Genomic DNA, 13,810 nt, shown 5'->3' on the forward strand with positions numbered 1-13,810 from the left:
CTTTTCCCATTCCGTTGGTTGCCTTTTAGTTTTGTTGGTTGTTTCCTTTGCTGTGCAGAAGCTTTTTATCTTCATAAGGTCCCAGTAATTCACTTTTGCTTTTAATTCCCTTGCCTTTGGGGATGTGTCGAGTAAGAGATTGCTACGGCTGAGGTCAGAGAGGTCTTTTCCTGCTTTCTCCTCTAAGGTTTTGATGGTTTCCTGTCTCACATTTAGGTCCTTTATCCATTTTGAGTTTATTTTTGTAAATGGTGTGAGAAAGTGGTCTAGTTTCAACCTTCTGCATGTTGCTGTCCAGTTCTCCCAGCACCATTTGTTAAAGAGGCTGTCTTTTTTCCATTGGATGTTCTTTCCTGCTTTGTCAAAGATGAGTTGGCCATACGTTTGTGGGTCTAGTTCTGGGGTTTCTATTCTATTCCATTGGTCTGTGTGTCTGTTTTTGTGCCATCATTTTATTTTCTAAATTGTTGTTTTTGTAAGCTATTGATATAGAAGTGTACTCCTATGTTTTTGAGGAGAGCAAACCCACGAATAAAAGAGCATGACAGTTAATCATTTTTTGCAGAAAATGCATAAAAATGCATTAAAAAAACCCAGATGGGATGTGTCTGGGGGTGTGTGTAGGTAAGTCTGTGCACCAAATGTTAACAATGGTTCTCTCTGCTTGATGGGATTCTAAGAAGTAATTATTTTGCTTTTGTGTAGTTATTTTCTGGCATTTCAGAAATGCAAGGAAAGCAACCACCGTAAAAATGTATTGGATTTATGGATCGTGGTATTCTTTTAATAAAACAAGATTCCGTTCCACTTTCAGCCTTTTCCATGTACATGGGAAGGGAAAGCGGTATGGATTCGTTTATACCAATGTTGTTGGGACAAAAAAGTGACACAGATGCTTCCCTTTTGCCAAGGGTTTCCAAACCTCCCAATGGAAACATTCACGTGCCTCTTCCCGGCAGAGGGGAGACGGCTGATGCGGTAGTTTGGGGTGGGGGTTGGGGACAAGAGCACCAGTTCCGGCTCCCGCCGCAGAAGCGGGGCTGCTTTCCCCGCGGTTGGGACCCCGGGTTGCAGGGAACCCACAGTGACGGGGCCGCCGGGCGAGCATCTCGGGAGGCGCCGCGAGCAGGAGGCTGCCCCGGAGGACGCTGGGAACCACGCGCGGAGGGCGCTGCCGCGCAGGCGCACCGGCCAGGGCTGCGCTACGCGGAGGCATCTCGGCGCTACGCATAGAGCCGCCGGCCGGGCGAGAGGGCAGGGGCGAGCCAGCGAGCCGGGTGAGCGGGAGCGGCGCGGGGTCTGGGGCGGGGACCTTGGGAGGCGCCGGCGAGACACCGCCCGAGGTTCCCCGTGGCGCGTGCTGTGCCCAGGAGCCCGGGGTCGCGCTCGGACAAAGGCAGCGAGGTCCGGGCCTGGAGAAAGGCTTAACCTCTCGGTTCTGGGAGGAAGGGACGGGGTTGGAGGGCGTCCGTGATTTGCCACAGCCAAGAGAAGGAGCCGGTGGGATTCAAACCCAGCTCCTTTGTGATTCCAAATCTCAAGGCTAATTTAACCATAGTAAATTGGGTTTTATTCGTCTCTTTGTGCTTCGTGACACCAGCACAGTGGTTTGGACCGCGTGGGCTGTGTATACCCACCGTCTCCATGTACCTTTTGTAAAAATTTTTTGATGATTGGTGTTAAGTTCTAGAATTCTGACCGTGCGATTGAGCACTGTAGATCCTTTTTCTGACTCTAATGTTTTCTTTTATTAGTTTCTGTCTTTCTTTCTTTTTTCTTTTTTTTTTTTTTTTTTTTTTGACTCTAATGTTTTCTATCCAGCATCATCAGGGGACCATAGCGGTGGTTGCATAGAAAACACCTGGAGCCAAACAGCTGCCTGCTGAGGAGACAGATGGAGCTCAAGATGGGATGTTCCTTGTGAACTTGGACATGAAAAGGTCCAGATTCTGGATTTTGGTACTGTATGTTCCCCCTGGTTCCTGAGAGTAGAGGACTCCAGCACAACTGTGAAGCCCGAGTTTCCAGCAGTGTCTTTATCAAAAGTGGACAGGTCCAGATAGGACCTTCTGCCTCGTGGGCTGAGGCAGAGAGCCCTAGAAAGGAGTGCTGAAGTCATCATGCTACAGCAGCTCCTGATCACCCTGCCCATGGAGGCCAGCACCTGGGTGAAGTTGCGCCATCCAAAGAAGGCCACCGAGGGGGCATCCCTGTGGGAGGACGTGACTAAGATGTTTGAAGGAGAAGGTGAGAATAGACTGGCGGGAAGGAGGAAAAGCAGCAGCACCTAGTTTGAGAAGGAAGGTAGACACCTGAGCTAAAGCATCCCTTGGGTAGGCAATTGGGGAAAAGATTTCTGGGGTTCTTGATTATGGCTCCCGGCCTGCGTTTTCAGTAATGGTCAATTCAACCTGAAACCAGGATCTAAGTGTCATGACTGTGTATGTTACCTCTTTTCATTTCCCCCATGGGCATGTGGGGCAGGGAAGACTTGCCTGATTTTCTGTATTTTACAGTGAGGAAATTTGAATCAACTGAGAGACCAGTCTAGGCACTTGGTGGCTAGGCCAGAAGTAAAAGGCAGCAGGGAAAGTACCAGGTGAGCCTGGAGTGTCTCGAGCTAGAAAGCAAGGACGAGTGCAAAGATGCGTGTCAGCAGGATGGCAAGTTTGGACAAACTTAGGACTGTTTAAATATCCAGATTGATTGTAACACTTTGAATAAATAAAATTCCGTAAGTTCATGATGGCACTTAAAATAGAGAAAGGGGAAAAACTTATTTGCCAACACTGGTGGTGATTCCTACACTGATTCCTTACCTTGAAAATAAATTATTATGGGAGTGAAGAATACATTCATCTTGCTTTTTAAAAGATCATTTCCGTTTGTTGAGGGAAAGCTTTTTACAGAAAATATCTGCCGATAAAGAAGTGGAAGGAACGATAGACTATATTACTATAAATGAAGTAATTGAAAAGTTGATGGGGAACAGGGTATTCACAGGGTGCCAAAGCATTGCCCCCACAAATTGCTAAAAGCCAAGGAAAGAGCACATTTTTCCGATGGCGATAAGTGGTGGTCACTGTCTTAATCAAGTGTGACAATGATGGGATAACCTCACATTTTGTACCTTCTGGGTAATGTATTATAAAGCACATGGTATCACCCATGAGGAATTCCTGCCAAAATGTTTCATCTGATCCTAAATTGAGCTTAAAGGCTGAACTTCTGGTTTAAAGAAAATCCAGGGAATAGTGAAATAAGGTAAACCCTAGCACAGTCAGACTGTGTTGGTCTCATAAGAAGCCAGTGCCATGAAAAAAGGGGAAGTGTGGCGCCTGGGTGGTTCAGTTGGTCGATCATCTGACTTCGGCTCAGGTAATGATCTCACGGTTCACGGGTTTGAGCCCCACGTCCGGCTTGTGCTGACAACTCGAAGCCTGGAGCCTGCTTCAGATTCTGTGTCTCCTTCTCTCTGCCCCTCTCCTGCTCATGTTCTTTCTCTCTCTCAAAAATAAATAAAAATGTAAAAAGGCAGGGGAGTACTATTCTAGAGAGACTAAAGATAACCGCTTTGAATGTGTGAACCTTGGTTGGCTCCTGGGTTGAGAAGAAATCCAGAATAAAAGACAGTTTGAGAAGATCTGAGGAAATCTGGATATGGAATTATTGTTTTCAAGTGTTTATTTATTTTTGAGGGATTGCGTGCATGTGCAGGGGAGGGGCAGACAGAGAAAGAGAGAGAGAGAATCTCAAGCAGGCTGTGCACTGTCAGCACAGAGCGTGATGTAGGGCTCAGACTCACGAACTGGGATATCATGACCCGAGCCAAAATCAAGAGTCTGACATTTAACCAACTGTGAGCCACCCAGGTTCCCATGAATACAGAATTATTGTTAATTTGCTTAGGTGTGATAAATGGTATTGTGGTTATGCAGGAGAAGATCCTTATTTGAGGTATTTAGGGACAAAGTACCATGATGTCTGCAACTTTGAAGTGGTTCAGAAAAAAACATAGATGAAGCAAATATGGCAAATGTTAACAATCACTGAATACAGGTGGTGGATATTTGGATGTTCAATATTCATGATGAAAAGTTGGGGAAAAATACAAGGACAACAATTCATGTACCTCAGTTCCTAGTTCATATTTTTAATACCTCAAATTCAGCCAGGTTTTAATACTTCAAATTCAGGTTGGAATTCTAGGAACCTGGCAGGGTGTTACGCTTAACACTTTAGGAGATGGGAAAAAATGAGCCAGACGGAAATAAAAAAACTTTCTACCCATATACTCATACTAATATTCAATTGAGGGAGATAATTATACAAATAAATATGATAGGCAGTCTGAGATAGATAACAGAATAGAGATACAAACAAGCTTTGGAAGAATACAGAGAAGAGGAAGCTTTCTTCTCATTAAGAGTGTTTGAGAAAACTTCACTTGAACTGATCCAGAAGGATATCTCAGGTTTTCACTGAGTAGGACTTGGGAAAATACTGAGGTGGGTACTATGCAGGTATGTTCAAAGAATGGTGACTGGGATTATGTGGGTGGGTGTGTCCAGTGGTTGAAGGAGGATGTTTAGAAGGAGATCATGGATAAAGAAGGAGAGAAGCAGTGACAGACTGGTTGTGGAGGATCTTGAAATCCACGGTAAAGTGTTCGGATTTTTCTTTCTTGTCAGTGGGGAAGCTTTGAGGATTTTTGAACAGAGGAGTGGCCGGTAGATCTGTGCTAACGGACCAGCGTTGCCCATTGGGAAGTATTAATGCCCAAAGCAGTGCACCTTAGATCCTTTTCATTAAGGAGTCTCCGGTCTGCTCTGAATTGCTCTAATGTCCCTCTCTGTGAATGTTTTGAGAGAGGAGCCATGTTCAGGAGGTCTGGTCTGCAAGCCATTTTTTTAGGTCTGGGAGATGCAAACCTCATGCCTCTTTTCCTTCCTCAGTTTTGCTCTCTAAGGATGCTGATGAGACCCAGGGAGAAAGTTTCGAGGATGAAGTGACCTCTAGGCCACTGACAGTAGAATCCCAGGTGGGTTGGAGTTTCCTGTCACTTTCTTAAAATTGTTTGAATCCTGGATTTTGATTTTCTTTGACTCAGCTTGCTGGATTGGATTTTCTTAGCCTGTTCTAAATCAGGCCACATTGATTGATTTCACATGTGATTGTCCCACCGGTAGCAACCTTCCTCGGGAACCTTATTTCAAGCAAACCTCTGGCCATTTATCCAACACATTTAAAACTTGTGCTGGCGTGTGTTTGTGTGTGTGTGAAAGTGTGTAATATAGTTCTTGCCCTGAAACCTCACAGATGTCATCTGGGGGAAAGACAAACATTGTAAAACATTTTAAACAACATTTAAAAATTAATAGAATGCAGTTCTGATATTCTTGGAGATGTATACACTTCACTAATGAACTTTAAAAGATGATTTCTGGTCATGTTTTGGAGCAGAATTGTAGATGAAAAGGGAAATGAGAAGTTGCTGGCAGGTCACAAAGGGCACAAACTAAATAGGCTGACTGGAAAAGGAAGGAAAACTTCCAAGAGCAGTTTAATAGTTTCTGTGTATCGTAAACGAGCTAATCAGAAAACCAGCGGCACTGGCAATGGGCAAAGCTCTGTCCTACCAAACCCCAGAAGCATAGGGAAACTCAAGAAAATTCTACAGTAGTCAGAGAAAATCAATATAGAAGGAGATCTTCCTAGAAACCAGAAGAGTTTTGTAGTGGCATGCTCTTAGCTTCCAAGATAACATGGCACAGGGTTTAATCCCCTATCCTTAACATTACTCAAATTCAGTTTTCTCATGTGGATGCTGTTGTCAGCCCAATAGGCCTCAAGTGCCTTCCAGAATTATTTACAATATATAAAAAGCATTAGAGGGGCGCCTGGGTGGCTCAGTCGGTTAAGCATCTGACTTCGGCTCAGGTCATGATCTCGCCATTCACGGGTTTGAGCCCCGCGTCTGGCTCTGTGCTGACAACTCGGAGCCTGGAGCCTGCTTCAGATTCTGTGTCTCCCTCTCTCTGCCCCTCCCCTGCTCATGCTCTGTCTCTGTCTCTCAAAAATGAATAAACGTTAAAAATTTAAAAAAAAAAAAGCATTAGAATTGTCTCCATACATAAGGAATGTGTTTTTATCTCAGCCTTCTGGCTTCTGGGTGCTCTTTGCATTTGGTAATATTTTTTTAAATAATTACAAAATGGTTATTTAATTTTGTAGATCATACATGACAGGCTCTTGTACTTCACCACACAGTGTCTGCTTTGGTCAAGGGATCTTCCTTTAGTAGGCAGAATTCATGCTCTCTACAGAAACTTGTTCTCACATACTTTTCTTACTAACCGAAGTACTCAGTTAAGGGTATATTACCCATGCTGAAATGTTCTCATTTTAACAAATTCTTTCAGCCCAACAAAGGTCCCTGGCTTCTCTTGTGGCCTTGGCCTCTTTTGAACTCTCACCTTCCTCAAATATTCCTGATCTTTATTGTCCTTAATCTAAATTATTATACACTGTTCTGAGACCTTCTTTAATATTTCATGACTATTTCTCCTTTAGCCAAATTGTAAGTTATAAAAGACAGCTTACACGCTTTGTGCATTGTGTTGTAACGTGTAGCAGAGAAATCAGCCAACCAGTTTTCAAGAGTATCCAGGAAAATTCGGATAGAATCTCTTAGCATGTAGACAGTGTTAGAACAACTTCCCAAACTCTGGCTGAAAAGGAACATACTTGATGTTCTAGGAACTGTTGACCTTCAAGGACATATCTGTGGACTTCACCCAGGAGGAGTGGGGACAACTGGCCCCTGCTCACCGGAGTCTATACCGGGAGGTGATGCTGGAGAACTATGGGAACCTGGTCTCAGTGGGTAAGGATGAGTTCCCCTTATAACTAGAACCTGCCTGTTGGAACAAAATCTTTCATTTCTAACCAAAGTGTTAGCTTGGGCTCTGGGTTGTGTTGGAGTTTTCTAGTTCCTTCTCAATAGCAAGTCAGGATTGCTGTGGTCTTTTCTGCCCTGGTCTTTCTACTCTACCCCTCAGCAGGCCTGAATACCAAAAAACTATCTTTAAATTCTTGGGATGACCTCAGCACATGCAGTGTTTTCTTCTTCATGAGCAGGATATCAGCTCTCCAAACCTGGTGTGATTTCCCAGTTGGAGAAAGGAGAAGAGCCATGGCTGATCGAGAGAGAGGTTTCAGGAGGTCCACGTTCAGGTAAGAGCAAGGCAGTTGGGGTCTTTTGTCATGTTTGCTAGAAAGCTCCACTTGAAGCCTTCTCCAGATTGTGGGGAAGGCTATGCCATCTGGATGGGACCTGACCTGAAACCTGATTACCACCCTGTTACCCCTTTCCTGAACTTGCCTTTTCTTGTTAGTTTCTCTGGAGTCAGAGGAAAAGAGATGCCTTTCTTATCAGGGTTAGTTTCCTTAACTAATTCTCCTGACCCAGTTGCATGATTTTCTTGTTTTCTCCAGCATTTCAAACCTTGCCCTGATAATAGCTTCTTTCTCCTGTACATTCAGGTATTTGTGGATCTCCCCTCATTAAGTACAGCACTCTTCACCGGATTCCTATGTAATTTTATTATGGATTTTACTCTTTCATGATTCTGGTTAAAATTTTTTCCTAAATCTTACTCTGTGATCATAGCTTCAATTCTGATTCTCTTTTTAACTTGTGTAATTTAGATTTTTATTTCAGATAACTTATGCCTCTGTGAAAAATCACCACAGAATTCCTTCTGACCAAATCAGATAGCTTTTAACAACCTTCTTCATCTAAGAACAGTAATAATGACAGCTTTTCATCAGGCTGGCCTCTGTGAGTCCTGTGCATACATTAGCCCCATCTTACAGAGGAGGAAAAGAAGGCTCATAGGTTAAGAAATTTGTCCAGCATCACTTAGCTACTGGTTGGTGGAGTCAGTATTTGAATTCCAATCCTTCTGACTCCACATTTTGTGTTCTTATGGCACGATTCTACATGGCAGCATTAGGTTTCTAGACCTTGCTGCCTTTCCTCCACAGTGTTTATCTCCCACATATCTCTTACTGCTTTTTCAATGCTTCTCATCAATATCCTTTTTTTTTTTTTTTGATGTTTATTTTTGAGAGAGAGAAAGAGAGACAGAGTACAAGCAGGGGAGGGGCAGAGAGAGAGGGAGACACAGAATCCGAAGCAGGATCTAGGCTCCGAGCTGTCAGCACAGGGCCTGACGTGGGGTTTGAACCCACAAACCATGAGATCATGACCTGAGCTGAAGTCGGATGCTTAACGGACTGAGCCACCCAGCTGCCCTCATCAATATCTTTTCTAATGCAGATACATCGTTTCCACTTCTGTTAGGACAGGCTCCACTACTATAGCAAATAGACTCTAAAATGTGGCTCAAACAGAATATCTTGCTTGTACGCTGGTCTGGGGGAACTGTTTAGTTCAATGGACAGTTCTTTTCCACCTCACGCATCTGGGATTGAGATTTCTTCTACATGGTGGCTCTGTCATTTGCTAGGGCCTCCTCATCATCTAAGTATAGCCAGCAGCAGAACGAGGGCACACAAGGAGCTCATCTGGGATGGTTTTCTTTTAAAAAAATTTAATGTTTATTTATTTTTGAAGGAGAGAGAGACAGAGCAGGAATGGGGCACGAGCAGAGCGAGAGGGAGACAGAATAAGATGCAGGCTCCAGGCTCTGAGCTGTCAGCACAGAGCCTGACCTGGGGCTCGAACACGCGAGCTGTGAGATCATGACCTGAGCCGAAGTCAGACGCTTAACCGATTGAAACACTCAGGCATCTCACATCTAGGAGGTTTTTACGGGGCAGCCTGGAGTGGTTCACATGACTCACTCCGATTCACTTACGGGAGAAACCTTTGTCACTTCGCTCAAATCCAAATCAAGGAAGATGTAGGTGTGTGTCCAAAAATGGGAAGAACAGATTTGGTGCATATCCGGCAACTCCTGCTGCAATCCCTGAGGGGTCTCTGTCTTGTACGCTGCTATTCTGTAGCTGCACAAATGTCCACAAATGCGTTGTGATGGTTTCAGTTGTCCCTTGAGACCTGTATTCTCCATATTTTCATCTATTCCCACATATCCCTGGTATTTAGGACATCTCTATCTAGATGCACTGTCGTCACTTCAAGCCCAATACATCCAAAAACAGAAACCATTTTCTCTCCCAAATTTCTCATCCTGACTCCTCCTATTCTTTCATTTTCAAAGACCAGAAATCATGATATCAGCAAGAATGCATTATGTTTTTCTACTCTCAGTTCTTCCCTCATTCCTCATGGTTTCTTCTCTGATAGTACCTGCTAGATCCACTTCTCCTCTTCATATGTGCTGATGCAGTGCTAAGCCAAGTTCCCATCATCTCATGCCTGTTACTCTGATTTTTAGTTGTATTTGTTGATATTTTATTATTTTTCTGAATCATTTTGAATGTTACTATCAGAGTTGACCTCTTGAAATATGACATTTATTTTGTTCTTACCCTGAAAAGAAAAGTTAAGTAACTCCTTATCCCCTGTAATAAGTGATGTCAACATCTCTGCTGGCTTCCTAAGTCCACTCCAAAATTTACCCAGCTATTCCTGAGCACTTTGTATGTGCTGTTACTAAGGTGCGATTAGAAATCCTGGGGAATAAGAGTTTGTTGTAGACAGGAAATATTGGTGCTTTAGGATGGCAGGGTCCAAATGGATGGAAGGGAATAGAAAGAGAATTTCCTTCACCCAAAACTGTCCCACGTATACCATGTATAGTCCATATAGTCTCTGTCCTTTAAGATTTTACAGTATAGCTAATAATGTGTTACAAATTAAGAAGCCCATTTTTCACCTCTTATGTACAGATACAGGCAAAAATTATGAAGATTGATAAAAATCCAGTGAACTTGTAGGGAAGGGCACCCATGTTTACCGAGAGCACACATACCCAGAACCCAATAATTCCTCTTTAGTAAAGCCTATGAAATATTGACAGGAGTGTATGCAAATGTATGCATGATGATAACATGAGAAACTGGAGACAACCTAAATATTTTTCAGTAGAGAAGAGTCAAGTTATGATATGTCCATCAATGGAATATCAATATCAATGCAGTGGTATGTATTGCACTTGTTAAAAAGAATAAGATAGGGGTTCGTGGGTGGCTCAGTTGGTTAAGTGTCTGACTCTTGATTTCGGCTCAGGTCATGATCTCATGGTTCATGACATTGAGCCCCATGTCAGGCTGTGCACTGACAGCACGGAGCCTGCTTGGGATTCTCTCTCTCCCTCTCTCTCTCTACCGCTCCCCCTGCTCACACTCACTCTTTCTCTCAACATAAATAAACTTTTTTTTTTTTTTAAATAATGAGATGAATCTAAATGTACAGACATGGGAGGGAGCCTACAAGATAAAATTGAGTTAAAATACAAAACAGATGCACCTAGGTGGCTCAGTTGGTTAAGCGTCTGACTCTTGGTTTTGACTCAGGTCATTATCTGATGGTTCATGGTTTTGGGACACGTGTTGGGCTCTGCACTGACAGCACAGAGCCTGCTTGCGATTCTCTTCTCTCTTTCTCTCTGCCCCTCCTTGGCTCTCTCTCTCTTAAAAAAAATAAACTTAAAAAATACTTTAAAAAAAACAGATGCAGAAAAAAAAAAACAGATGCAGAGCTATATGTATACTATGATCCCTTTTTTGTGCAAATGTGTATTTATGACCATACATAAATACACACATTCACATATACATATTGTTGGGAATGTCTGAATGGATGCTTTCCAAAATCCTAAGAGAGTAGAGGGAATGGGGATGAAATTGAGAGAGGCTATCCCTCTTTAGTGAATGAGTTCCTATATTATTTAACGTTTTAATATGTAGAAAGTATGGATTAATACTTGAAAAAAACTTTTTTTAATAGGGACAATTTTGTCATAGAAATACAGGCTTGAGATGATATGGTGCTAGAATACTGTGTTCCTTAATCTTATCTCTTGATATTTGCCCTTACAACAATGCTCTCTTCTTAGTGCACTTCCTCGAATTCACATGGATGAACTCCTCCCAGTTCCTTAAAGTCCCCTCACATGCCCTAACAGCTTCTTTCCTTTGATTTCTTCATTTCCTTTTATATTAGCTCTCTAGGGGGCAGAATTACATTTGAAGGTAGTCCAAGGTTTCTATGCCTACTACATGTTCATTTTCCCCCCTCCTATTCTCACTATGGCCATTTTTTTTTTAAAGTACACTGAATATGCGTCATTTGTATTTTGGGATTTCTTCCAGACTTGGAGAGTAAAGCAGAAACCAAGGAGTCAGCCGTAAAGAATGATACTTCTTGGGAAGAATTACACCATGGCCTAATGAAGGAACAGTCCACAAGAGGAAGCACCTTATATTCCACATTGGGAAGAATCTCCAAATGTGATCAGTTAGAAAGCCACCAGGAAAACCAAGGAATGGGTGAGGGGCAAATCCCCTTGATGCACAAAGTACTCACTCAGGAAAGAGGCCGAGAATCTAATAGATTTGAGAAAAGTATTAATGTGAGCTCAAAAGTTATTCCAGGACCAGAAATTTCTCCGAGAAAAAAAGACCATAAATATGATGTATCTAGAAAACGAAGTAGATACAGTTTAGATTTGATTAATCATTCAAGGAGTTATACCAGATTGAAAACCTTTGAATGTAATATTTGCGAAAAAATCTTCAAACAGCTCATTCACCTTACAGAACACATGAGAATTCATACTGGAGAGAAACCTTTCCGATGTAAAGAATGTGGAAAAGCTTTTAGCCAAAGTTCATCCCTTATTCCACATCAGAGAATCCATACTGGTGAGAAACCCTATGAATGTAAGGAATGTGGAAAAACCTTCAGACATCCATCATCTCTTACTCAACATGTTAGAATTCATACTGGGGAGAAGCCCTACGAATGTGGGGTATGTGAGAAAGCATTCAGCCAGAGCATTGGGCTGATCCAGCATCTGAGAACTCATGTTAGAGAGAAACCTTTTACATGCAAAGACTGTGGAAAAGCATTTTTCCAGATTAGACACCTTAGGCAACATGAGATTATTCATACTGGTGTGAAACCCTACATTTGTAATGTATGCAATAAAACCTTCAGCCATAGCACATACCTAACTCAACACCAGAGAACTCATACTGGGGAAAGACCATATAAATGTAAGGAATGTGGGAAAGCCTTTAGCCAGAGAATTCATCTTTCTATTCATCAGAGAGTCCACACGGGAGTGAAGCCTTATGAATGCAGTCATTGTGGGAAAGCCTTTAGGCATGATTCATCCTTTGCTAAACATCAGAGAATTCATACTGGAGAAAAACCTTATGATTGTAATGAATGTGGAAAAGCCTTCAGCTGTAGTTCATCACTTATTAGACATTGCAAAACACATTTAAGAAACACCTTCAGCAGTGATATGTGACATGTGCAACATCAAAGACTCCTCCTAATGGAGCAAAAGCCTCTAAATCAGAGGCTTTTTGACTTTTTGGTTGCAAGAAGCAATGATTTTTTTTAATGACTTGATGCAGTGTTACCACTATCAGTTTTGCCATATTAAAGAAACTGCCTGTCATCAACATCGTTTCAGAAAAGAAAGGGCATTTTAATATTTTAAAATGTAGGAGGGATAATCAGTAGGAATAGCCCTTAACATTGAATTAAGTTAGCCTTATGAAAATCCCCCAAATTTGTCCTTATTTTTCTCATTTCATTATGGGCCAATGGAAGGTTCATCGTGGCAAGTTACTGATACTTGGATTGGCTTTTGAGAATCACTGTTTTAAATATCTCTTAAATAATCAGACTAAAATATAGTATAACTTTTTACTATAGCCCTTTATATGGCTAGAAGAGGCATAGATAAAAATAACTGCCTGGCTCATTTCTACAAGAAATAATATTAAAGGAAGCTTTCCAGAATTGATAGATAACCTACTATTACAAGGGATACTGAAGTATATTTTATGGTTTCTTGTAGAGAATTGGCAAGCTTTCATAAAGAGCCAGATATTAAATATGTTAGACATTGTGGACCATATGAGCTCTGCCAGAACCACTCAACTCTACCATTTTAGTGTAACATCTAAAGAAATACATAAATCAGAATATCTCAACCTTGGCTCTTCTGATATTTGGGGCCAGATACTTTGTTTTGGGAAGCTGTCCTATGCACTGTAGTGGGTTTAGCAGTATCTCTGGCCACAAAATGCCAGTAACTAGATGCCAATAGTCCCCCCACCCATTGTAACAACCAAAAACATCTCCCAATATTGCTAGAGGTGCCCTGGGGGTCAAGATTGTACTTGTGTAGTACTTGAGAACCATGGACATAAATGAATAGGTGTAGCTCTGTTCCAATAAACTTCATTTAGAAAACTGGTGTTGGGTTGCATTTAGCCCGAGAGCTGTAGTTTACTGTTCCCGCTATAGAGTACATAAATGACTGTCCCCCCCCCCCCCCTTGCCCCTGAATAAGCACGGCAAGAATAGGAGTTGAGTGGTGTTATTTTTTTTTAATCTGATTCTGGAACTTTTGATATGTCCTTCTATAATGTCCTATCAAAAGGTTAGAAATTTTATATAATCTCTCAAACAGTTCTAGCACTCAAACATATAATAGGACCTAAGGAAGTTTATCATCACTTATTTGACAATGCTTCCCCTATGATGTGACCTATCAAATAAGCCTAACTTGTCAAAAAGACTTCATTTAGAAGTTGAATTTTGGGAAGTTTGAAATATCAGAAGGTTTTAAAAAAA

General features: G+C 42.0%; 1 protein-coding gene across 1 annotated transcript; it reads left to right on the plus strand.

Annotated features, from left to right (window-relative positions):
• Positions 1–1,181: 1,181 nt before the first annotated feature.
• ZFP69B (ZFP69 zinc finger protein B) lies at positions 1,182–13,810 on the plus strand. The gene is made up of 6 exons (XM_030326724.1): positions 1,182–1,277; positions 1,822–2,247; positions 4,956–5,041; positions 6,760–6,886; positions 7,141–7,236; positions 11,305–13,810. The coding sequence occupies exons 2-6, from the start codon at positions 2,121–2,123 to the stop codon at positions 12,468–12,470; spliced, it is 1,602 nt and encodes a 533-aa protein (XP_030182584.1). The 5' UTR covers positions 1,182–1,277; positions 1,822–2,120; the 3' UTR covers positions 12,471–13,810.

This window comes from Lynx canadensis, chromosome C1 (genome assembly GCF_007474595.2).
Source record: "Lynx canadensis isolate LIC74 chromosome C1, mLynCan4.pri.v2, whole genome shotgun sequence".
Lineage (NCBI taxonomy): Eukaryota > Metazoa > Chordata > Mammalia > Carnivora > Felidae > Lynx > Lynx canadensis.

Coding starts and splice junctions, on each gene's coding strand:
- ZFP69B (XM_030326724.1), top strand. CDS start 2,121: ATGCTACAGCAGCTCCTGATCACCCTGCCCATGGAGGCCAGCACCTGG. Junction 5,042..6,759: donor CACTGACAGTAGAATCCCAG/GTGGGTTGGAGT, acceptor TTGATGTTCTAG/GAACTGTTGACCTTCAAGGA. Junction 7,237..11,304: donor TTCAGGAGGTCCACGTTCAG/GTAAGAGCAAGG, acceptor GATTTCTTCCAG/ACTTGGAGAGTAAAGCAGAA.